At 41.3% G+C, this 27188-nt stretch overlaps 3 protein-coding genes across 3 annotated transcripts; 1 reads left to right on the top strand and 2 right to left on the bottom strand.

The window, feature by feature from the left end:
* Positions 1-256: 256 nt before the first annotated feature.
* Positions 257-24539, bottom strand: LOC134667665 (cilia- and flagella-associated protein 52). The gene is made up of 17 exons (XM_063525087.1): positions 24148-24539; positions 23314-23450; positions 22780-22905; positions 22369-22573; positions 21790-21925; positions 21469-21617; positions 20450-20595; positions 19202-19395; positions 8514-8662; positions 8060-8205; positions 7486-7637; positions 5952-6096; positions 3891-3983; positions 2508-2651; positions 1874-2068; positions 529-676; positions 257-330 (listed from the first exon to the last, which is right to left on the bottom strand). Exons 1-17 carry the CDS (start codon positions 24191-24193, stop codon positions 257-259), a joined length of 2385 nt encoding a protein of 794 aa, XP_063381157.1. The 5' UTR covers positions 24194-24539.
* On the top strand, positions 12301-18866 carry LOC134667535 (juvenile hormone esterase-like). Its single transcript, XM_063524958.1, has 3 exons — positions 12301-12489; positions 14005-15323; positions 18601-18866. Exons 1-3 carry the CDS (start codon positions 12301-12303, stop codon positions 18842-18844), a joined length of 1752 nt encoding a protein of 583 aa, XP_063381028.1. The 3' UTR covers positions 18845-18866.
* Positions 24540-24931: 392 nt separating the features above from the next.
* LOC134667769 (baculoviral IAP repeat-containing protein 5-like) lies at positions 24932-26635 on the bottom strand. The gene is made up of 2 exons (XM_063525182.1): positions 26289-26635; positions 24932-25542 (listed from the first exon to the last, which is right to left on the bottom strand). Exons 1-2 carry the CDS (start codon positions 26583-26585, stop codon positions 25417-25419), a joined length of 423 nt encoding a protein of 140 aa, XP_063381252.1. The 5' UTR covers positions 26586-26635; the 3' UTR covers positions 24932-25416.
* Between the last annotated feature and the right edge of the window lie 553 nt (positions 26636-27188).

The raw sequence follows: 27188 nt of genomic DNA, 5'->3' as shown, positions 1-27188 counted from the left end.
TCGGGTATGTCCTAAAAACCACGTCCAAGACCACCGGTGGACGGGCAGCAGCGTCCCTCAAATTCGGTGTACTCGACTGCGATCGCCAACCCGCCTGCCAAGCGTGGCGATTATGGCATTCACCCCCCAAAAAAGGGGGAGGCCTATGTTCAGCAGTGGACGTCTTATGGCTGAGATGATGATGATGACTAGGTGGGTTCCAGGCAGTGAATGTGTTAAACCAAAGATTTCGCATTAAACAGTTCGCAAGTAATCGCTATTTTCGATCGCCCCCACCGCTACTGACGAATTCTTTGCTCGTCGTCTTCGTCGGTAAGTTATTTGTTTTGTCTGAAACAAGTAATCGGAATACAAACAAGTCCTAAACTTAATTTTCCATTACCTAAATGGCTTAGATAATTTATCAGAACCCCTAGTGCAAATTTCACATATGCTGCATGCATTCGCAACTCGTGCCGATTTAATTCGTTGCGAATTTTTCTATTTTTCGCACTTGTATCATAATTTATAGTACTGTATAGGTAATACCTGTGGCCTTATTGTTGCCGGGCTGGGTTTTGGGCGCGGGCGGGCTGCGCGCGGCGCCGGCGGCGGGCCCGGCGGAGCGCACCGTGTCGCACGGGCAGCACGAGTGCACGCTACTGCGCGTCGTGTCCATCGCCTCTATCTTCTCCACCTGGATACAGTATCCATACAGTTCACAAACATCACACAAGTCTAACTTGTCTCGTCAGTCAAAGGGGAGATGAGTGAGGACCATAGAAGGTAGGATTTTATAGAAGTGGTATACGCGTGCTGTGAGAGACAAAATATACGCAATGCGACCCTACGATTGGTCGAATTTATTTGTTGCCCACCATAATCCATACTAAATTTACGGTGAGAAACAAATAAAATATGAGACAAGGACAAATAATAACTTAGCTCTTTCGCTGCGACTTCTACTGAAAAGTACATAAGACTATACTGTTCGGTCCCTTCCCCCAGTTCCCCCCACCTTTCATGCCAGTTCCAGTTATATAATAGATTCATGGTGAGAATTAAGTACCTACTGTGAGAAGCCCAAAGAATGAGATACTTTATGAAAAAGTTCAGTTCAATCGGAAATTGGGAAGTAAGTCAAATTTACCTTCCAAGTTTTGACCTACACTAACAAACTACAGGTCAAGTTAAATAAAAGCTTGTAAATTGTAGATAGTCTATGATGGCGACCTTGGAAGGTACGGCGGGCAACCTAATGCGGCCGGTCCCCTGATGCCCTCTTCTTCTGCTGCTCTAATTTATCCGAGATGCCACTCTCAGCTCGTCTTGAAGGTTCTGATGTTTATAACCATCTTGCTAAATTTGCTAGCCTGATGACTGCGTCGTTGTCAAGAAGATGATGATAAAAGCAGCTATCCAAGCTATAATTTCAAGATAAGAAATGGTCCAGACCTTAGAAGGTCTGGACCATTTCTTATCCCTCCCCTATGCTGCCGGTCCCCTGCCGCCTTCTTCTCCTGGTCTCCGAGAGCGGCAGTCTCAGTTCGTCTTCAAGACTCTGAGGTTTTTGGCCCTCTTGCTAAGTTTACTTGGCTGATGACTGGTTCGTTTTCAAGAAGATGATGAAAGCAGGTGTCCAAGCTATAATTTCAAGATAAGGAATGGTCCAGACCTTAGATGGTGCCGCGGGCACTCTGTGCTGCCGGTCCCCTGCCGCCCTCTTCTTCTCCTGGTCTGGTTTATCCGAGAGCGGCAGTCTCAGTTCGTCTTCAAGACTCTGAGGTTTCTGGCCCTCTTGCTAAATTTGCTTGGCTGATGACTGGTTCGTTTTCAAGAAGATGATGAAAGCAGGTGTCCAAGCTATAGTTTCAAGATAAGGAATGGTCCAGACCTTAGATGGTGCCGCGGGCACCCTGTGCTGCCGATCCCCTGCCGCCTTCTTCTTCTCCTGGTCTGGTTTATCCGAGAGCGGCAGTCTCAGCTCGTCTTCAAGGCTCTGAGGTTTCTTCTGCCCCCCCTGCCCCTCTTGGTCCTGGGTTTGCTTGGCTGATGATGGCTGCGACCCCTTGTCTGATTGTAGATATATCTGAAACGAAATCCCACAGTTAATAATACGATGTAATATTTGACACTATAGGGCGATCACGAAGGATTCGTACATTGACTCGCCTGATCCTATCTCTATCGCACGCATATAGTTATTGCTGTCCCGCTCGCACAGTGGCATTGACACCGCTATCATGGACGGGACAGCAATATAACTACGCACGTGCGATTGAGATAGGAACAGAAGGCCTAGCCAACATGACAATTGACGTCGCGATGAGTGATAGAGACAGAAAGCGAATGCCATCTTGGCTAGCCACCCGGCCGGGTCAATGTACTCGCACAAAATAATTTGTGCTTACATCACTAATCATCTTTACTCCACTATGTTTGTTTATCCCTCTTTCATTTCATTTATTTTGTCGTAAAGTCATGTATGGTATATGACATACCTCAGGCGGTCTTTTGGTATGACATACCTCGGGTGTCCTCCACACGATGATGCTGCCGGCAGCACAGGCGCTCACCACGAACCGCCGGTCCGGCGAGAACTTAGCGCAAGTCACTGCCCCAGCGTGCCCTAGTCCCATGTGTGTGTAGATGCCCTCCTGGTATCTCCAGACCTGGAACGTGAACAATGAACATTTTGTAGTTGAAAACAGTAGAAGCAAAATACGAATGTATCATTAAACCTTTGAACGCCACGGCTATCGTGTGCGGCGCTTCATTAAACCTTATCAGAATGCACGAAGGTTGATATTGGTATGAAGCCGCGCGCGTCAGTTGACGTCTTTGGTGGTCAAAGGTCAACGTGCACACTAGCGCCACTGCTAAATAATCGGGATTATTTAACGAAATATATTTAAAAAAGGGGCCCGCTACGTACTGTATTTTGTATTAAAGTACCCTCTGAATACATCAAACTAGTTTTTATGTTGCTAGATTCGTCAATCTAGAAATCAAAACAAAAACAGCTACACACACTTCTTGCACAATAATTGCGATATGTGTTAGTGATAAGTTTTTGGGGTTCCGTACAGTCAAAGAATTTAATTTACTACCCATTTTGTACTTTGTCACAGTGACAACCGTATGAGGTCTCTAGCGGCTTTCATATTGATTGTCACTGTGACAAAGTACGAAATGGGTCGGAAATTAAATTCTTTGACTGATATCCTCAAGAACCGTAGACAGACACAACATCGCACTTACCCGGCTTTATGCCAATATCTTTGAACTTCCAATTTACTGTGCCACTCGGCCTTTGATGCCACTATGCTATGCCTTTGTACAGTCACCTGCAATAATATGTTACACAATGAAGGCCGCAAAAATATCTGACACGATCTTATTCGTAGAGCCATAAGAGCGTGTCACATATTTTTGCGGCGTTCGAAGAGTAACATATTATTGCAGGTGACTGTACTTCTTACTAATTGTATGTTATTTTACAAGCTTTTTATTTACTTTCACCTGACCGTTGTCTGTCTGTGTGTAATCAAATCTTGCAAGTTAAATTTGATCTACTTCCCGGTTTCCGATTGAGCTGAAATTTTGCATACATACGTAAGTCGGGTGACAAATGTGACAATGCAATATTATGGTGTCATCGAGCTGATCTGATGATGGAGACCGGAGGTGGCCATAGGAACTCTGAGAACGAAACCTAATTGTGTTTGGGGTTTTTAGAATTGTCTCGATGAGTATTAATAGTCAGTGTGGAAAAAAAAGTACAGTCAGCGATAAAAGCTTGTATCAAAAATGATTTTTTTGCCAAAAACTTGTTTAATATGTCCTTTTGTACAATAAAGAGTTTACTACTACTACTACTACTACCGATGCTAATGCTGAAACCATAATACCTTGACGATCTGGTCGTTGCAGCCAGTGACGAAGAGCTGACCGTCGGACGATATGTCGAGCCCGTTCACCGCTCCGACCTTGCTCGCCTCCAACTATGACCAAACATTCAGTACAGTTAGTAGAGTGGATTCATGATAGAGTCTGGCTGAATTTTACCTAAATTATTGGCGGGAAATTCAAAAAATCTTGGGCTGGTCACACTTTGTGTAGTAGGAATTATAGTTTTGATACTAGACAATATCTTTGATATTCTGTGCACAAATAAGGTACCTAAGGAAATAAGCTAAATAAACGTTTAAGTGCACTCAAAGTCAGCTCACATAATTTCTACCACTATTTAAAGTACAGTCAACGACAAACACACATGTTTACGTTCCAATATTTAGATTTTATAGATATTTTTCAGAACTTTTAATTTATCCGTTTCTTTATACACTTGTCCTATTTATGAGATTCAGGCATTAATAAATTCACGTACTTAATCAAAGTAATCGGCAAATGTTAGAACTAGTACTTAAAGTATCAAAATATTTATAGAGCACCAACCTCGTATTTTGTTTACATTTGGTTAGAAGTTGTAAACATTGCACTTTTTCATTATACAACGCTACACGTCGACTTCGCACATTGTCGTAATTATTTACGAGCTTAAATAATAGTTTGTGAACCTCACTCAGCATAGAAATTATTAATATTATTTAAAATAAACCCCATAAAAACCGCAAACAATTTGAATGAATGACATAAATCGACAACTGACTTTTAGCTTTTTTTCAAATCATAGACAATTGGTGATACAACAACGAAATATCTGTCAACAATTTTTGGCTAGCCAGACTCTAGCAAAGTAAATTGATTGTGAAAGAGAGGCACAGCCCAAGAAATAACTTGCCCCTTAGTGTCCCTTAGTTTGACATCCAAAACAGATGGCGCTGTACTGATATGTTTTGCGGTCACTGAATAGTTAAACGTCAACTTTTGACACTCAGAGTTACCGCACAATGTAGGTACAGCGCCATCTCGTTTACCTGTTAAATTCAAAGCACAAAATTGTCTTAGATTTTACCCATCTTATTAGGTACTTGATCCATTATCTTTGATGATAGGAAAAGATAGCTATGTTTGTTTTCTTGACTCTATTTATTTTCACTAGACTTCTATTTATTTTGTGAACCAATTTTAGATTCTCTCGCGGTTGACTAAAGATTGACGGGATCTTAAAAGGGGCCCACTGATAAACAGTCCGCCGGACGGTATCGGCCTGTCAGTTAGAACAATATTTTGACAGTTCCGAACAAATGACAGGCCGATGCCGTCCGGCGGATTGTTAACCCTTTATAAGGCATAAGGGTGTCAGGAATTATGCAAAATTGAACTCTACCACTTTGAAATAAAGTTCAAAATCAGATGGGAAATATATTCCCTCTGCCTTATAAAGGCTTAATTAGTGGGCCCCTTTAGTACGATTGGCACCGCGATGACGGAATGTTCGAAATGACGGTGTAGTGTACAAATGCAGTGCAATGAAATATTCGTAAAGATACTTGGCAGTGACTTGGGCTTGGCATGAAGGCCCCAGTAGTCCCAGTACACAGTGGTCAAGGATGGTCCATGACAAGCCATCGCCATTGTGTACAGGAGGCAATGGTATATAATGGCGGACGAATGGCCATCGCCGATGTGGCCCCGTTGCAGTGGCTTGGCATGGCCCATCGATGCCAGTGTAATGAAATGAAATGAAATTTATTATTAATAACACATCGTTTTAAATCAGTAAGTATACAATAGTTTTTAAGTATAGGTAGAAGCACATAGGTATCATAATTGCATATTCTTGCATATTATTATATTATATTCTATAGTTACATATTATTAAATCATTAAAGGTAATTGGAAAAATTCATTATAGTCATAAACTAGCTCTTGCAAGAGCCACTTTTTTAACCTAACCTTGAGCGCCGCGGTAGTAGCTGCATCTCTGATATTGTCAGGCAAGTGGTTGTAAATAGCGGGTCCTAAATAATAAATATGTTGTGTACTGGGGCTGTATATAAAGGTACCTCTCTGGCCAGGTTCCCGCTGCCCGCCTCCCAGTAGGCGACGCGGCGGTCCGTGCCGCCCGTCAGCAGCTGGCAGCCCTGCGGCTCGAAGCACACACACATGAACAGCGTGCTCGCGTACATCACTTGCCGGCGAGACAGCGACCTGGAGAGGTTGAAATGGAGGTTATAACTAAGTCCAATAACCACTAAAATGGCCCTTAAGTAGCTCTAAGACTTATGTGGGTCCACATGTGTGAGCGAGACAGCGCTAAACACGTATATATAGTAGTGTCCGACCGAAGGTTCGGTTTCGGTTTCGGTTTCGGCCAGTTTCGGCCAAAAAATCATGTTTCGGCCGTAGTTTCGGTTTCGGCCAAAAAACGGCCGAACCTTTCGGCCGGGCCGAACTTACGAAATCGTACTTCGTACTATGAAACTAAACATGTGACAAAGATCAAAAGTTGGGGAACAAGTAGGACAACAATATTAATATACCTACTGATTAATGTATACATAAATTAATTGGTTTATTAGAAAACACAATTCCCTAATCAAGGCGCCACTGGACGGTCGATGCAGTCTTAATGTGTATAAATAGTGGACTGGCCAAGTTGAAGAATAGGAACTTTCGTAGGACTAAAAAGGTTTATACCGACAAGTAGTATTGTTGGAATCAGCATGGTCTACTGATGATCAAAATGCATATTAATGAAATATAAAAGAAAAAAAGTTAAAAACTTAGTACTGCCGACTTTGTGACGTCATAAAAACTCATTCCAGCACTTTAAGAAGCGACAACATGCATTTTGATAATCAGTAGACTCCATGCTGATTCCAACAATACCGCTTGTCGTTATAAGCCTTTTCGGTTCTACGAAAATCGTAAATAAGGTAGTTTCTACGAACTGGCCTCTCCTCTAAAAAGCGATTTTATGACATATTTCCCACAATTTTAACAAGTCTTCAAAAGGTTCGGTTTCGGTTTCGGTTTCGGCCGAAACTGGGGCCAATGCCGAACCTTCGGTTTCGGTTTCGGCAAAAAAACATGTTTCGGTCGGACACTAATATATATAGCAACGTCCCCCTTGCACACCTGTAATACGACGGGCGTGTCGGACCGCTACAATCCGAGACCTGAAAAAACTACGGACCAGCTGACGAAAAGAGCACAATATTTCAAATTATTCTCCAAAAATGCCAATCGGAATCTCGTAATTTTTTAAATGAAACGAAGTTTTTCATATTCCAAAAATTTTGAAACTTGCACACCTGTACAAACGTTACGAGCAAAATCTTCTTTGTCGTATCCTTAAGACTGAGGGAAGTGACGACTATGGATACTTCACCAGTACTCTACCTACGGCTCTTCAATATTGGGCCGAGTGTATGATAGCCTGTAATGTGGATTTAGTCTCAGATGTTATTCGGCGTGGCCGTACGTCCACACCTACGCTTCCCATGCGGCCAGTTGGATTCTCCAGACTATCTGAACCTGTTCTGCTCAGATGGCCGAAGAAAGTAAGTAACAACAAGAGAGGATGATCGCACTCACATCAGGTCCCAAATGATACACGACCCGTCGGTGCCGGCGCTGACGGCCTCGCAATCGTTGGGCGACACTTGGATGGCGGATACTGGGCTCTTGTGCTCTTTCAGCACCTTCTTCAACGTCTGCTTCTCTGGTTTTATGTCCCATACGCGGACCTGGAATTAATGGCTAATTACACACACGTTGGACAATTTCATATGACAGAACTGTGGTGCACAGACTAAAGATTAGCCACAAGAGGAAAGTAGAAAAATTAGAGTCGGTTTAAGCAGACAGCTAACTTTGTTACGAAAGTCGTAACACAGTGTGATCGTACCCAGTGGCGTAGCTAGCATGGGTGGCACCCGGTGCGGAAATTGTGGGTGTCACCTCAAAATTCAATCAAAATTGTAAAATATATTTGAAAAGAGTACCTAATTGTAATTTTTGTTAAATAGCTCAGGATTTGCTCCATCGCCTCCATTTTACGATTTTTTATAGGTGGCACTACTGATGTTCACGGTCGGGTGTCACCCCTAAATGGGTGACACCCGGGGCGGACCGCCCCCCCCCCCCCTGGCTACGCCACTGATCGTACCTGGCCCTCGCACCCCCCGGAGATGAGCGTGGTGCCGCTAGAGTTCATCGCCAGCGCCGACGTGCCCTTGTTGTGGGTGTTGAATATGGCGTACATCAGCCGGCCCGTGAGCGGGGTGAACGCGCGGATTGTTCCGTCGTTCCAAGCTGAACATACACATACACAGTTTTCACATATTTATACATTACCTTGTGCATTAAAAGGCCAGTGGCGGATTTGATCTAAAGCCCGCATGGCGGTGAGATATTAGGGGTGACAGTAGGGCGACAGTCTATAGATGGGTGCTGAGAAAGGGGTGGCTAGTAGTTACTACAAGGCCTGGGGCCTAGAGCAGCCGACACTGCAAATCCGCCACTGTTAAAAGCTTAATTGGACTCTTGGGTAATAGAAGAGAAACATTATATAGAATTCAATTTGCTTGTGTGAAAAGATGTGATTATAAAGTTGAACGTACCAGAGACAATGGACTTGCCGTCGCCGCTGAACAGCACAGAGCTGCACGTGAAGTTAGGCACGGAGATACGCAGCAGCTCGAGGCAGGTCTCGAGGCACCACACGCGGACGTCCCCCGAGCCCGCCGTCGCGAACACGCCTGACATGCCCCTGAGAATGTAGAATATACGGGTGTGGCCTGTAATATGAGCAAAAAATTAAACCGTAGGCTGTACTCCTCATACTTCATATTTTAAAAGTTGTTGAACAAAAGGTCCTCCTTTGAAGAGTACAATCTATGTTTTAATTATTTGCTCTTGTTGCAGGCCACATCACCCGGTATAGGTAGCGTTGTTGTAACACAGACATTATTTTTAATAGAATTGCGACGATCGCGTCGCGCGGGTTAACATACTACCTACTCAGATACTCCATCAGGTTCACTCTATTTGGAGGAGAATTTCATATTCACCGTTCTAAGTTAAAGGCTTTAAAACACTTCATGTATGTAGGTATGTATAAACAAGTAGGGACATATCCAGGGCCGGATTAACCCTAAGTCAAAGTAGGCAACTGCCTAGGGGCCCCGCCTCGGCTTGAGGGCCCCGCCTCGGCTAGGGGGCCCCGGCGGCTCAGCGCGCAACAAATAATTTTTTTTCCCATATTAGGCTCAAAATTCATGAGTAATTTTTTTATTCTTATAATAATAATATAAATATATTTGTGGACATCTTACACAGATCAACCTACCCCCAAACTAAGCAAAGCTTGTACTATGGGTGCTAGGCGACGATATACATACTTATATAGATAAATACATACTTATATACATAGAATAATGAATATGCTTTGTTATTTTTTTCGATCCATTCTTTTAATTAATGAAATATTGTAATAAAATTGAAGCAATACGTAAAAGTTTACGAGGCGCATTCTGCGTAGGTACGTGTTGTAAAGTTGTAATAATAGAGGTTTTCAGGAAAAATGGTTCGAAAAAATTTTCGAACAACCAACAACTTTTGGGTTATTTCGACTCAGAATCACGAGGAATAGATTGATTAAAACGAAGAAAAATAAAGAAGACGAAAGTGTCCCCAGTTTTTCAAAGGAATGCTCGACCTTCAGCGTCAATTTACCATTGGTTTATTGTGTTCCACATCTCCTCTACTACAGCTTAGCCTTTGGCGTCGCTGCGCCAAGCTCGGCATGCGGTCTCATTTTTTAATACAAAGGATATTGGTTCGTATCTGTGCTGAACTATTTATCCTGAAGCCTGATGAAGCACGGCTTTGACTTCGCATGAAAGCTCGCCTCACTGGGGCACTTCGGACTTTTAGGCCCAGGTGAAGATCGATAGAACAGAACCTTTTAACACGGTTTCACAATTTGCGATATTTCCAAAAAATTTCGCGCTCGCTGCGCTCGCATTTATTTTTGGTTCTTTCATTGACCCTGTCTCTACATGTTAACTTGACTGGTGAATTAATAGAGGTACCTAGACCAAGAAAAGTCTGCAATGATTTTGATAGCATACGCAGTGCAAGTGTTATTTATACGTCATAATTTCATACAAGTTTTGACGTTTAAAATAACACTTGCACTGCGAGTGCTATCAATATTGTTGCAGGCTTATATTGGTCTAACTCTAGTAATTTAAGTAATTTTAATATATGGAAATTCTTTATTATAAGGTTGATTCTAATCATGTGACCCGGCGTTTGGTCTTATGGTCGGACAACGGCAGCCTCTCAAAATATTAACTATTGAGAAAATCAACTTTGTGGCACTAGTGAGCTTAGCTTTTAGCCTCGCTTAAAATTGGCCATTAGAGGTAGATAAGAAAGTGACGCTGAAGCTCTCATCTTTGGTATTCCACTGGGAATTGGCCTTAAGCCTAAAGGGCTCTCCCCACACTTGACGCAACGCGGAATCGGCAATAACCGATAGAATAAAGCTTTATGTCCACGCAATAAGAGCGAAAAAGACATCTTTCGATTTGGATCGGCTCGCCAACGCCTGAAGATTGAAATTAAAAACGCAAACTTTTATTTCCCTGTACTGAATGTGCTGTGTGCAGAATTAAATGTAGGGGGCCCCGAGCTTCGCACTGCCTAGGGGCCCCGACATGCTTAATCCGGCCCTGGACATATCCCTCAATTATCTGAATATTTTACCAAAGTTACGTGCAGAAGATAAACTATTTAATTACCTACATTAGCCATATTATCAATAGGTCGATTAATTATCTGATACGATAATCAACAGAGCCTGGATTATGAGTATATTGATGACATAACAATTTTGAACAAAACAACAACAATACAAAAGGTAATCACTAATCACGGTTCATATCGCGGTCGACATAGTCTATTGTTGGCATGCTTGAACTTTGAACATGGTTAGTGACTATCGATATTTTTCCAGGTTTCGCTTAGTGTAAGGCCTGAGTGGACGCTCGAGTTGGGCGTGCAGCGGGGCGGGGCGTGCGGCGTGCATGTTAAACAAATGCAAACGTATACGAATATGATCTGCCTGCACGCTGCTCAAATAACTTGTGAGCCCGACGCCACGCTGCCCGCCCCGCCGAAAGCTCCGCTCCGAGCGTCCACTCAGGCCTTACACTTACTCCGTTTGCTTATTAGCGACCCAAAGCGGGTACCTATAGCAACAGTTGCAATTCAGCGAAGCTGAAGAAGACAAAAGCAATGCTATTGGTGGAGTGTTCTCTATGCCGATAGAAATCTGTCCACCTCCAGGTACGGATGGCCATCGACCTTATGGGGCATCCCACGTAATAGGACCTAGTTTTGTGCCGCCCTATCCGCTGGAAGTTCTCGCGCGCGACTCCATAGTCCATACATCTAGCGTGACTTCAAGTAGGTACCTATGCTTACGCAATACATAGCCGCTCGTAAAAAAATATCAAAAATTAATTACACAGTTGAGGCTAAATTTAGTTTAATTATATGTACATAGGCAAAGGGTTAGGTAATACATATGTGGGGCTAAATTAAAAAAAAAACGGCCAAGTGCGAGTCGGACTCGCGTTCCACGGGCTCTGTACATTTCCCAATTTATAAAAATGTTTTTTTTATAAGTGTAATGAGAGTGAATTGCCTTTAAAATCCCGTAGAGGTCGAGGTAGGAGTTTCGGAGATAAAGGGGGAGGGAGGAATGGAAATTTTTTGGCTATTTTCTTAAATAACTTCTAAAGTATTTATTTTAAAATTCCAAAAAAAATATATTTGAGATTATCAAAATGAGCTCTTTCTGCTTTCATTTGATATGTAACACGATATAGTTTAAAAAACATTATTTTTAGGGTTCCGTACCTCAGACCATACCATACCTACCACCATACAATACCGTACCATAGGGTGATTCACAAAAAGTAGGTCAATCACATAAATCACCTTAGGGTGATTACTCGCTTACTCCAGCCTACGGCTGTCGTGAATATAATAGCCTCTCGTACAATATTCCACTTACCCCCCACGTCGGACAATGGACTATTCTTTCTTTCATTTCTGTCAAGTCACGTCAAGATTAAAAGGAATAACAAGATCATGAAAATATTAGATAAGGTGTTATGACTTGATAAAGCTGATATAATAGATTACTTATAAAATCAAAATGTTAGTATACCATGACAAGACTAAGGTAACACAAGCCGGCATAAAAAAGTGAGTGTTTTACCTTTTTTGACAAAAAACTACTGTAATTTCCAAAAATATATTTTTCAGCGATTGATTTAATCGGCTTCGGTTTGAATTACAATTCAGAATTTTTTTTTACTTCTTTAGATGAAAATGCGTCAAATATTGGTTCCGAGTGCAGCGTTATTTCTATTTGTCGTGCAAGCCACAGCAGATGTATTCGTAGAAGTAAACGAGGGTACGCTGGAGGGAACGTATGAGCAGAATGAGTACGGAGGTTCTTTCTACAGCTTCAAAGGTATCCCTTATGCCTTGCCACCGGTTGGGGACCTCAGGTTTAAAGTACGTATCACTTGGCACTTATTACTTAACATATTTGTGAAAAATGATGAAACACGCACGCAAATTGCATGTTAGTTAAGCTACTTATAGTTTTTACTGTTTAGTGTATAAGATTCACCTTTTTAAATTTATATGTGCTGTATGTAGATGGTTTTTGCAATAAACGTTTTTATATTCTATTCTATTCTAGTCGACATTTATTTGTTACTTATGTTTAAATAAAAAATGAAAGGTGGGTGCATTACATTTGTTATAATTACTTTTCATATATTATAGTTTGATATATCGTTATTTTGAATAACGTAATAAATGGCATACTATCGTAATACCCTAATTAACGGCATACATAATGTTATTATTGGTATAATGGTCATAAGGTATATTTACACTTCGTCTAATATACATTGCCGTAATTATTACATACTCTAAAGCATATTATTTGTTATAACAAGTAACATCACATAATTATTTATATGACATAATAGTTGCATGACATAAATGGGTTAGGTTAGGTTGGAACTGCGACTCCGCACAAACGAATAACTACCTAACAAACGGAGGGTTAGGTTAGAACTTTGACCCTCCGTAGAATAAAATACTCGAGCAAAAAAATTGGTTTAGGTTAGGTTTGAACTGCGGCCCCCGCAGAACGAAAACCGTGAAAAAATTGGTCCGGTTAGGTTAGAACTGCGACCTCCCTAAAATAAAATAGCTAGCAAAAGCAGTAGGTGTCACTAAAAAGTATGTAAAACTACGTTATCAGTAAAATAAATATGTCAAAAAATGTTATACAATATATGTATTTATACTTGATAAAATTGTATGAAGTATTACGTTATACAAAAATATAATATAACAGATGTAATTATAAAATATGTCTATATACTATTTGAAAATTATATTACAATAGGCATTATATCAATGACAGTTTAGATGAAATCACAATATAATAAAGGAAACGTATAATAAAAATAAAACCGGGCAAGTGCGAGTCGGACTCGCGCACGAAGGGTTCCGTACCATAATGCAAAAAAAAACAAAAAAAAGCAAAAAGAAAACGGTCACCCATCCAAGTACTGACCCCTCCCGACGTTGCTTAACTTTGGTCAAAAATCACGTTTGTTGTATGGGAGCCCCATTTAAATCTTTATTTTATTCTGTTTTTAGTATTTGTTGTTATAGCGGCAACAGAAATACATCATCTGTGAAAATTTCAACTGTCTAGCTATCACGTTTCGTGAGATACAGCCTGGTGACAGACGGACGGACGGACGGACGGACGGACGGACGGACAGCGAAGTCTTAGTAATAGGGTCCCGTTTTACCCTTTGGGTACGGAACCCTAAAAATTACATTATAACATACAATAATATATCACGTGGCGTTATAACAAATGTATGATAGTTTTTTTATAATTATATTAACCATTACACACCCATTTAAGGTATATATGTTATATATGTAGGAGAGGATTGATTTATTGCATAAAATTAAGAATTTGTATTTTTTTTTCAGGCCCCATTGCCCCCAATATCTTGGCAGGGAGTAAGAAGTGCCAAAGAATTGAGCTCCGATTGCTATCAAGTCACTCCATCATCTCTCGCAGTCGGTAGTGAAGACTGCCTCTATCTAAACGTCTATACTCCAGACTTGAACCCGACAGAACCGCTCCCAGTCATGTTCTGGATACATGGCGGGGGTTTCTTCAGTGGAAACGGAGGCGACATGGATTACGGTCCGGAGTTTCTAGTAAGACATGACGTCGTCCTCGTCGCTTTCAACTACAGACTTGACATCCTCGGCTTCCTCTCTCTGGACATAGAAGAAGTTCCCGGCAACGCTGGCCTAAAAGACCAGGTCGCCGCTTTACGGTGGGTCCAAAATAACATCAGAAAATTCGGAGGCGATCCAGATAATGTTACCATTTTCGGCGAGAGCGCCGGAGGAGCTAGCGTGACTTACCATTTGATTTCGCCAATGTCTAAAGGTCTGTTCAAAAGAGCGATCGCTCAGAGCGGTTCGCCTATCTCCCATTGGCCTCGGATACTGGAACCGAGAGAAAAAGCTATAACTTTAGCTAGAAAATTAGGTTTCACATCCACTGATCCACATGCGATTTACGAATATTTCAAATCTCTTCCTGTGGAAACTATTGTCAAATTGAACATTCCGGTAACCATCGACGAACAAGCAATTATACCTGGTGCTACTCATTTTGCCTCCGTGATTGAAAAAGATTTCGGCAACAGTGAGGGCTTTTTAACCGAAGATCTGATTGAGGCTCTTGAGAAAGGTATCCACGAGGATGTGGACGTGATGTCTGGGTACAATGAACACGAGGGCATATTCGGCTTAGTGATAAGAGGACGTTACGAAAACGTTTTCAAGTATGCTGATTTTTTAGAATTCTTCTGTCCCTTAGAGCTCCGATACCATTGCAACAAGAAACAAATACTAGAAATCGGGAGGCAAATGAGGAATCGTTATATAAAAGACGATCTGGTTACTGAAGAGAATATTTGGGATATAATCACGTATCTGTCTTTAGAGGATTTCGTATTTGACGCGATTCGCTGGCAGAAGATTATAGCACAGAGTAGCAGTAATAAGTTTTACTTGTACAAGTTCACTTGCAAGTCCGAGTTGAACATAATGATTGACTTGTTTGGATTAGACCGGGGTCCGCTCGGGCCAGGCACGTTCGTGACCCATGCTGATGACCTCAGGTACCTGTTCCCGCCGAAACTGTACCCAATCGAGGTCGCTTTGAACTCAACTGAGTTCAGAATGATTGAGACAGTGACGACGCTTTGGACCAACTTCGCTAAATACGGGTAAGTGTCAATTAAACTTCAACAAAATACATTTACAATCAAGAACTATTATAGACCGGGAGATAGTGACACATTTTACTGGGTCATTTGTACCAGTATGGCGGTTCGTCAGGGGTCTAAGCATGTAATGAAGGAAAGAAAAAAGATTGGTCATAGCGCTGGTACCGGCGGCCCAATCGCGTGGGCGTTAGTCGAACGTGTCGGATAAAATACGAGTGTCGAACGATTTGTTCCACAAAAATCCTCGTATTATTCGATAGTCCATAAAAAAGAAGTAGACGGTTGCGTAATGCCATACTTCTCCGGTGTGACTTACAGCCCGCCATACTGAGGCGAACACATTAATAAAAAAAAACAATTCAATCATTTGTGCCAAGCTAATTTTTGCACAGGTGATCATCGTCGAGCAGCCATGCATAGACATCACCATGCCATACTTTTCGGATGGTTCCAAATGGCCGCCGCAAAGGAGTTAATTTTTTTTTTATTGCAAAACGATTTGTACCATCTTGTAATTTTTTTTCAAGACTTTCTGTGTGATCATAAATGGAAATCTCATAATGCCATACCTGTAGGAGGTGGCAAATGTGTACAATATTTTTTTTTTATTTCAAGTATGGTGCCCCTTTTTCCCCCTATTAGAAGTATGGCAAATATAATTTTTTTTTTTTTTAATTATCATTTATTTAAGGACCAACTGAGATCATTTTTGTTAGTACTTACGACTATGACTTATAAACTATTGTTAGTATTATGCTCTATATGCTATACAATGTCATTTTGTTACACATGTTATAGAGATAAATAAATTAATTGAAATGAGAAAGAAATGAAATGAAATCAAAATATGATATAATAATAACGATTTGATTAAATGAAAATAAATAATAATATTAGAGCCTTAAATTACAAGTTAAAGTTAATAAAGTCAATTAATAGAAAAATGTCAAAATATTGATTAAATGTCACTTCGATCAATTTCAATTTCTGCGCTTTCTTAGGTAGTTCGCCTCACAAGTTATGGTATCAGTGTACGTATTTTACATTTTGGTTTAGGTGTATAGCACAGCCGTGGTTGAGATACACACAGTCTATACGTTCCGAGATCATTTTCAGGATACTGTTGGTACTGGCGCGGATCCGGCGCACCAGGGATGTACATCGCTTGCGCATACTCGCGTAGAAACAGTCAACCCGCGCCTCGGCAAACATCCCTGATGCACTACAGTATCGCGGCAGCCCCATCAGTACCCTGAAAGCGTTATTGAACTGAACCCGAAGAGCATTGTACCGTGTAGCTGTGTAGTTCGCCCATAGGCCGCTAGTATATAGGGAAGTACAGTACGCTCTGAAAAGAGTGACCTTGACCTGTTTAGAGCATTTAGCGAACCTACGGGCGATCATATTAGCTCTAATAGACAATGCTCTTCGTTCGCGTTCAATGTCTGTATCGTCTTTAAGGTCAGATGTCACAATATGTCCGAGATACTTAAATTGTGATACTACAGTGAGTACCTCCCCGTATAGTGTTATAGGTGGGATATCACATGGGCACTTGTTTCTAACCTTAAAGACCATACATTCGCTCTTTTTAACGTTGTATTTTAAACCATGACTATTCGCGTACCGTTCACATATACCTATCAGCTTGGTGAGCCCACAGGGAGAGGCACTCAGCAGCACCATATCGTCGGCGTAGCTGATATTGTTTACGCATACTCCATCAATATGGCACCCGATACGGGTGCTGCTGAGCTCCTCTATCAATGCGTTTACATACAGGTTGAAGAGCTTAGGCGAGGTCAATCCACCCTGCCTTACTCCACACTTCAACCTGTATGCATCCGAACATGCTCCCGCCCATCTAACTACATTCGATTGGTTTTGATACCAGTACTTCAGGACTTTGTTTAAGTCTGGTGGCATGTTAATGTCCTTTAGTTTTTGCCAGAGAATGTCATAATTAACCATATCGAATGCTTTCGATAGATCAAGGTAGCATGCGTATACATTTGTCTGTCGGTCCGTGTAGTATTTGGTAATAATGGTCACATTGCATCATATAATTTCCAAAAATCCAAATGCCATACTGGTACAAATCGTCAAAAAAATTGTTTTTTGTTTTAAGTCTTGGCTTAAGTCTCACAGTCGTCCGCCCCGTAGTTATAATCTGAAATATTTTTTTTTAGGTATAATTGTATCCAAAAAAACAGAATATGATGGTGCCATGCTGTAAAAAATTATTTTACGTATACATAGTCGTATTTTTGAAACGTGTCGATTAAATAAGTTTTTCAAGTATGGCAGCACTTTTTCCCCCTACTAGAAGTATGGCAATTATAATAACGTCACATTTTATCAAATACTTTCCAAAAATTTAAATGCAATACTGGTACAAATCGTTTAGCAAAAAAAAAATATTAACTCCCTTGCGGCGGTATGGCGGCCATTTGGAACCGTCCGAAGAGTATGGCATGGTGATGTCCATGAATGGCTGCTCGACGATGATCACCTGTGCAAAAATTAGCTTGGCACAAATGATTGAATTGTTTCTTTTTAATTAATGTGTTCGCCTCAGTATGGCGGGCTGTAAGTCACACCGGAGAAGTATGGCATTACGCTACCGTCTACTTTTTTTTTATGGACTATCGAATAATACGAGGATTTTTGTGGAACAAATCGTTCGACACTCGTATTTTATCCGACACGTTCGACTAACGCCCACGCGATTGGGCCGCCGGTACCAGCGCTATGACCATCATTTTTCTTTCCTTCATTACATGCTTAGACCCCTGACGAACCGCCATACTGGTACAAATGACCCAGTAAAATGTGTCACTATCTCCCGGTCTATTACAAATACTTGTGGATCCGTCCTAATAATATTGCTGGTGAGGATTTTTATAAAATAAAATTCTTTTTATGATGGTGATGGTTTTTTGAAAAAAGTAAATGGTACACTTTTAGCTGAAACTGCCCTTATAGCACTTTGCCAAGTCGGTGCATACATGCAGAGTAATCTTGGATAACGAAACCAAGGACGATAAAAGGGATTCCTTTATCGTCCTTGACGAAACTATAATTTAGCAAAATAGCTGAATTCTAGATGAGCGGAGATGAAAGGAGACGTGCGGTAATCAACCAATAGCATTGGTTATAAATGTTGTAATCCAGCAGAGCGGAGAAGACAACCAAATGTTGTAACCTCACACCTCCTTAACCTCACAAATCTCCTAGGTACTAGGACTACCAAATTCCAAGCTAATTTTGTCTTCAGAAACCCTACACCGGACGAAAGCCTAGGCGCTCACTGGGCCCCCTACACCTTACAAAACCAGGACTACCTGGACATTGGAGAGCAACTCGTACCCGGCACGGAGCCCGAGAAAGAACACGTCGAGTTCTGGGAGGAGATATACAAGAAATACCTTCCTGAGAGAAGTTCGGGGAGGATGGATGCTGCAAACGCTCTTCTGACTGTTGGATTGTTTTTTATCAGTAAAAAGATTGGTGGTATGTAAAAGATTGTTTTAGTGGCTACATAAAAACCCGATATTTCCCAATACTAGCTTAGCTATCCATGTACAGCAGCAGAATTACCTTCCTTCTTCCTCGATTCCTCATGACTGAGGGTCGCGACCACATGAGGTCGTTATTTTGTGTACCAAGGCTCTCCATTCTGCACGATTTTCTGTTTTCCTGATAATAGGCGCCTATGTATCCCTGGCAGGGCTTTACTACAGTACCCAGCGGGTTGGTGGTTGTCCACTACACCGTCCTCCATCCACCATCCATCAAGGTTGTCCGGCTCCCGTGTGGCCACGTGTCCAAAGTTCAGAAGTACTCGAAATCTCGCGGGGCGTGGCAGTTTGACATACCTGGGGAAAGCTATATCATTGATAGCGCAGCGGTGGCACGTGACACACAGCACGGGCGCTAGCGTGTCTATGCTGAGCGCGTATATCTCGCTGGTGCGCGTGGCCGCTAGCAGCTTGCGCGCGGCTCCGCGTTGGCCGGGGGACTCCATGAGCTCTAGGGAGGTGATGCGGCCGGGGAGCTTCGCGGAGCGGAGCTGTGGGATGATAGCTTTTTAAACCCTATGTGTATGCAAAATTAATGATTCATGGCAGATTGGTCTTATTCCCACATGGATAAACAGGCGTATAGTCGCACCAATAAAAGTCTGCAGCGGATTTGATAGCCCATGCAGTGGAAGTGTTATTTATACGTCATAATTTCATAGAAGTTTGACGTTTAAAATGACACTTGCACTGCGTGGGCTATCAAAACTGCTGCAGACTTTTTACGGTCTAACTATAGTAACTCTGAATACAAAAATGGTGTGTGTAAAATTTATCGTCCCGCGTAGGTATTTTCATGGTAAGAATATAGGTATGCCGATTGCCGACTAAGCGGTCGAGTCTCTGTCAATATATATATACCTAAACATAACCTATGCATATCTCATCATAAGGGCATTTATGATTTCGCGAGTATGCTGAGCTCAGAAAAAGCCTCATAGAGTCGTAGATATGCTGTAGGTATAAGCCCCCATTCCCACGGGCGCTTTTACAACGCGCGTTAAAAAAGCGTTTGAATGACACAAATGGATACATGTGTGTTTATTCACACGATAGCGGTGGCGCTTTTTATCAAGCGTTGTTGGATTTTCGACTTTAAGCCTTGGTCGTTAAATCGAATTTAGAGTGCAGACAGATTCAAGCGCTTTTTAACGCGCGTTGAAAAAGCTTTCGTGCGATGGGGTCTAAGTGTAAACTTATAGTGTTGCAAAATATTTTTATAAAATTAGGTACAATAGGTACAGTCAAGGAATTTAAATTCCGACCCATTTCGTACTTTGTCACAGTGACAATCAATATGAAAGCCGCTAGAGACCTCATACGGTTGTCACTGTGACAAAGTACGAAATGGGTCGGAATTTAAATTCCTTGACTGTACTATACTAGTTTGGCAACCCATTCCCATCACTAGTAAAATGCTACGACAAATTTAAAAAATGTAGGTGCGAAGGATGGTCCTCCTATAGAAAATTAGAATTTCGCGCCTTTTCCTACTGACAAAGCGGTTTTCCAGAGTATAGTTCAGTATTGTGAGGACGGACTCACCGCTTTAAAGTACGGCATGGTGGGGTCTAGCAGCCTGCCCTTAGGGAACTCCCCCTTCCAGTTGATCTCGTCTAGGATTTCTACGGTGCCATCTCCTGCGCCGACGATTAAGCACCCGTCCGACATTATGAGGATGGCCTCCACCCCTGCAAGTTTAAAATGAGATGTTCTTTATTACGTGGGCCATACTGGAAGTTTCAGGATTCTGATATATGAGACGACTTGTTTTTTCTAAGTGGCCAGGTCCAGGAATTTTCAGTAAGCCCTAATTAAGTATCACCGTTGGGTGATGTGCAGATTAAATGTGTCGCTTAACTTCAAACTCGGGTAAATCCATTCGACCCTCTCAGCAAATAGCTATCCTATTACCTTTTCTTAATACCAAAATCGCATAATCTGACAGATGGATTTACCCGAGTTTGAAGTTAAGCGACTCAAATATACTCCACCCCTGCAAGGTCAGAAAATGAGATTTTCTTTATCACCGTTAGGTGATATGCAGTTTGCAATAAATAACATCGGAAAATATTATGACAGTGATACACTATGCAACCCTGAGGGGTGTTCCGGCAGAATTTTTTAAAGGTTACCTACCTCTAGGGCGTTTTATCATATTGTTAATCAAACTCAAAAAAAGACGTATTAAAAAGTAAACTCCACGTTGCCGTCGCCGATAGGTTCTAAGCTTTTGCCTTGCCTTCTCTGAGCAAAAAGTATGAAACACCTAATACAGATACCTTTCTTGGCTGCGATTGACTGCGAACATTGCGATTTCGATCTTTTCCAAGGTCCTCATTTAGCCAGACACCCTATAAGGGCCGGCTACACACAAGGAGAGACGATTGGCAACCTAATAGTTAAGTATTAGAGTTGGTTTTACCTTGACTGTAACACTGAGCCTCCGGACGCTTCCCTTTCCTCCAAGGTCCACATTTAGCCAAACAACCTATAAGAGCCGGCAAGATACAAGGATAGACGATTGACAACGTAATAGTTAAGTGTATAAGAGTTGGTTTTACCTTGGCTGTAACACTGAGCCTCCGGACGCTTCCCTTTCCTCCAAGGTCCACATTTAGCCAAACAACCTATAAGGGCTGGCTTGCAGTCCGCCACGTCTGCTCCTGGGTCAGAAGGATATTTGATGGAGAATTTCACCATGTCTCCCGTCCTGAGAAAAATAATAAAATAATTACGACTAAATAGCCAAAACATGGTAGCACACCCAGTGACAGTCCTGTTTTAAAGTCTAAGGAAGTTGGAAGGGTGGAATCTATGTATCCTGATGGATAAATGGATGAATGGTGGGATGGATCGATGGATGCAGGATTGGATGGACTCACGTGGTCCCCGCAATGCCGTAGGAGTCGTCGCCACTGACTGCGATACAGAGGACGCTTCTCCTCAACTTGCCGAGCGCCACGTCCACCACGTCCAGCATCTTGCTTTGGGCGCGTATGTTCCATACGCGAAGGTTTGCTGCAAATAACACGTTATTATTATAAAGGTGCCACAACAACATGCAGTTATCATGCGTGCTTGTCTGATGTTAAGCATCGAGAAAGATGCCCGCGTAGGCTAATAGCAGGCGAGGCTGATGCCAATGCCAAGATAAATTAAAAAGGATAGATGTTGGATTACTAGAGCGTACTCCGTCCGGATGGTCGACGACCGGTTGGGCGTCCTAGGTATAGCTGGTGCGATAAGGTCGGGAAGGATCTGAACGAGCTCGGTCCCGTCGAATGGTCAGAAACGGCGCTAGACAGAGAAGCATGGCGTTCCTTAGTGTCAGAGGCCAAGATCCACTTCGGGCCGCTGCGCCACGGCAGTAAGTAGTAAGCGGATTACTAGATGGAGAGATGATTGCTGGATGGAGAGTTGTATTGCTGGATAATGAGTTGGATTGATGCCTGGGTACTCACAGTCCCCGCCAGTAACGAACGAGTTAGGCCGGCACGACAACGCAGTAAGAGTAACCGCGTCCCCAGTAGTCAGTCGTGCAGCAGACGCCGTGCCTGTCGCCGCGCTCGCGGCGCAGTCCCAAATGACTACGCAGCCGTCATCTCGGCCGCCTAGGGAGATCATGTAGCGCTCATCCGAAGTGAACATTAGGGCTTCCACGCGGACCTGAGAAAAACATAGGAGATATTGATAGCTTTAGGTGCTCGTCTTTGCTGCGCTTGTAAATGTTAGCGTCTAGCGTGTAAAAAACCTGTAAAAAGTAGGGTTACCTAAAATTTTCTTATTATAAAGTCACACGGCTCTTTAAACCTGATGTATTTGATGACTTAAGTAATAAAAGTAGGTACATATAATAAACGCAGCGTAGGTACCTTATGTAGTTCATGGCTTCCGAGTAATGTCTTCTTCTTGAAGTCCCACAGCTTGGCAGGGGCCTTGAATCCTACATGGTTGATCTGGCCCGATCCGATGTATCGCCCGCCGCTGGACACACCCACCTGCTCAAAGTAGGAACAGTCGCCGTCAGATATATCGGGGCGGCCAAGGTGGTCACAAATATCTGAGCACGCCTTTATTGTCAAGGCGTTAGTGCTTGTTCAGATATTGTGAAAACCCTGGCCGCTCCGATATATCTGATGGCGACTGTGCAAAATAGTAAAAAAATCTAGGTACTTAAAGCCAGACCAAGCTAAGTCCGCAGCAATATTGATAGCACAGACTGTGCAAATGTTATTTTAAACGACAAACTTCTATGAAATTATGACAATATAACACAACTAACCGCCGACACGCTGTTGGTGTGCTCAGGAACCTTATCTGCTTACTGGTCCAGTGCTGGATGCAGTAGTTGCCCATCGAGTAGATGTGCCACTGTTACTGCAGTATTAATCTACAACACAACTAACCGCCGACACGCTGTTGGTGTGCCCGCTCAGGAACCACATCTGCTTGCTGGTCCAATGTTGGATGCAGACCTTGTTGCCCATCGGGTAGATGATGTGGTTGCCGTCGGGATGCACTTTCAGGCCACGAATCGCGGAACCTGATGATATTGTGCATGGTATAATAATATACTCCGCCTGGTACTCTCTTCCCGTCTTTTCTAGGTCACCTGACTGACACAAGCCTACGTCATCATGCGACAGCGCTATATGATAATATGCGATAGCGCTATATATAGCGGCCATGTTATTGTGACGTAGGCTTGTGTCACTCTGGGAAGAGAAGACCATGTTTTATTAGACTATGATATTGTGCAATTTATTTAAGTCTCGACATCTTAGACGGAAAATTTTAATTGAAGAGCACTGTGCAATTTAGGGCGCTTTTTTACTTAACACGTCAAAGCAACTCTTTTCGTAATTACCCGAATCATCTTAATGAGATTGTATATTCTTAGTCACATCGACGTTGGACTTTTAAACTTACCTTGATTTTTTCCTTTCACATTTTTTTATATTTGGATTAACTATCCTGTAGTACTTACCTACTACTAAGCGGACTTGCGCGATCTCCATGCCGATAACTGGCGGGAGATGGCACAGGATCGACACAACTGGCGTGTATTCGTGTCAGAGGCCAAGACTCATTTTGGGTCGCTGCGTCATTAACATTAAGTACCAAAATTATTTGGAATGGTATTTACTTTTAGGTAAGCTCATTTCGTTGTATTAAAGATAAATAAACCTACCCGACCCGAATGAAAACAGTTTTTACAAATAAAATTAGGTACATCTTACCATCGAACCCAATTATGGCATACGTCTCCAAATTCTTTACATCCATTGTTAAATATATTATTTCACTAGTTTATGTACTAAATAAAATAAAAAATCTATATAACTAAAGTATTACGATCAGAAAAACAATTCGTTGTGTCAGATATGACACTGTTTATTTTTTGGCGGTTGCTAGGAAACAGCTTGTATATGGATGTAACAAGTAGGTTGTTGCGGCAAGCGGTTTGTTTATGGTTTCAATCAAAGAGAGCAGAGTATTTAGGTAAAATACCTAATGAAAATGAATCAAAGAAGCAAGTTGCTGTGAGTTCATAATAGTAGAATATTTTTCTGATGTAATTACTAAGTATACTTTTACTCTTTGATATCCACACGTTTGAAAAATATGGAGTAACTTATAGGTAGGTATATAACTTTGCAAATAGGTAGTTCTTTTTATTTGTTAATGTTATTGTTATTGGTTAATAAACATTTTCGTGTTGTGCCATTCAATTTGAGCTTTAAATGAATAGGCATAAACCGTAATATGGCCCCATATGTGAAGAGAAATATAAGTAGATAAAAAAAAGATTGTTTGGCTTCACAAATATGATAATAACTAATTACATTATAAATAACGCAGCCCAAAATGCCCATGTACCAAAGAAACAATAAAAAGTTATAATGAAATGTATTAATTTTTACTAATATAATTAATTATTCACAAGTTATCTATTTCTATAAAATGACAGTATAATTCGTCGGCCTAAATCGCAAACCTCATAACTCCATTTCAAGGAAATTAGTAATTGCTACCTTGGACAACAATACTTATAGTCGCAAACCTCGTAACTCCTCCGGGGGAGTTACGAGGTTTGCGATTTAGGCCGACAATATTATTCATTTTATAGGTATTTAAAATACAATTATGTTTTGTTTGTATACAGATTTCTATTTTTAAAACTCATAATTATGCTCAACTTATACTCCGAATAAAATTACTTGACATGAATTCAATGACAAACTATTGTAGAAAGAATTTTAACATGTTGAGTAGGGTGTGCCTTCGGTGCAGGTTGTCTATACAAAATCCCAGAGAATTCCTGGTGTTTACCATAAAAATCTTACTTAAAATTTTATTTACGTCTTTAGAATCTTGTATCTTATAAGGGTGTATGTTAACTTCAGTCACTTGACAGCTATTTAACCGGGTCCACACGCCTACACTGGCCGTTTAGTGAATGAGGAAATTGCCTTGCTTGCACTCGACACAGCGAATACTTGACTGGATTAAAGCTTCAAGCAAGTTCTCCGTACTGTTTTGGCTTTATTATCAAGTTGCGACTTGACAGCTTCGGCTTGTTGGCTTAGCTCGTTGATCATATACTGTTTTACCACTGACAGGAACTCCGAACACTGGAACAATTATAATATTGTGTATTTTTTTTAATAAATTGCTTGTACTACTCGCTAATTTTAGCAAGGTGGATTCTGCCAACTATGTAGACTTTTGACTTGAATATTGTGTTAGGTTGATAATTCCACCTGTTCAATTTCTTTGTCCAATTTCAGTGTGACTTACTCTCTCATTAAAGCAAAATGTGAGATGCAATACACATTGGACAAAGAAGTTGGATAGGTGGAATATCACCCTAATACATTACTCTCGGAATACCATCCAGCAATCTTGCAACAAATCAACGGTTATATCAATACAATTTAACTAATGCCAAGATCTTGTGATACCTAACTCTAAACGTACAGTCGCCGTCAGATATATCGGAGCGGCCAAGGTTTTCACAAATATCTGAACACGCCTCTTTGTCAAGGCGGAGTGCGTTATATCCTCTAGCCGCCCAGAGACCTATAAAAAGGTCTCCTGTTCTATCCTAATTTGAACTTTGTGCTGACAAAATAAAATTTTATTTTGCTTGGCGAGGGTTGACGAATGGGTGGCTAGAGGATATATTTTTGAGCACCTTGGCCGCTCCGATTTATCTGATGGCGACTGTACGTACAGACAACAACGTTTTAGAAACTATGCTATATTTTAAAACTTAAAACAGTTAAAACTGACATATTAAATATATTATGAACGGGTCACTCACGGAAATTTTGTTATTTAAAGCTAAAACTGACTCAATTAACTTGTGTTTACGTACCAAAAGTTCGTCCTCTTTCTTCCCAAGCTGTGCAAAAGCGCATTTTGGTGCGTGACTTTTGTGCTCCGACCAAGGGTCATCGTTGGGCTCCCAACCATCCAGCTCCTTGCCGCACAGAAAACACTTGGCGGCATCAGCATCGTCGTCTCCCGTAGCAACCGAATAAAATCCAGCTTCCGCCATGTTTCGAACGTTGCATGTGTTTTTATCATTAAAAGGCCAGTTTTTAAAAGTTTTCACTCTTTCATCAACTGAGCAAAGAGATTTACTCTCTACGCGTATTTCGTTTGATTTCATTTTTCCAAATTCACAAGATAAGATGACTCCGAAACCGATATTTATTTTGTATTCGGCAGACTTGGCAGTTAAAATTTTTGATTTGAATACAGTTGTCAAATTCAAACAAAAAAGCTATAAAAAAGCCGTCATATTGTCTATGATTACAAGTGTATTTTCGTATGAGAAAGAAATATAAAACTCCAAGGAAAAAATGTTTAAAATACATTTTATTGTGGTAAAAATCAATAAATGAATGAAGAAATTAAAGCGTAATAATTATTTAGACACCATTTTAATATAGTCGAAAAACCAATGTGTTTTGAAAAAAAAAATCATTTCTTAGCAGACAAATATACTTGGTCAAGCAGATCTTGTCAGTAGAAAAAGGCGGCAGACTTGAAAAATGTAGGCGCGAAGGGATATTGTGCCATAGAAAATTTGAATTTCGCGCCTTTTTTTACTGACAAGATTTGCTTGACCAGCTATACAGCCGCTGACTGTCAAAGTTAACCATAGACCACAAAAAAATGTAGTTTACTTTTGTTTTTAGATACAAGGTTTTTTGCCAAGACATTTGAGACCATGCTAAAACCGTTAAAACTGTTGTCTTTCTTTCACATT

The sequence above is a fragment of the Cydia fagiglandana genome, chromosome 9, assembly GCF_963556715.1.
Source record: "Cydia fagiglandana chromosome 9, ilCydFagi1.1, whole genome shotgun sequence".
Classification (NCBI taxonomy): Eukaryota; Metazoa; Arthropoda; class Insecta; order Lepidoptera; family Tortricidae; genus Cydia; species Cydia fagiglandana.
This window is presented reverse-complemented; position numbering and strand designations above follow the sequence as displayed.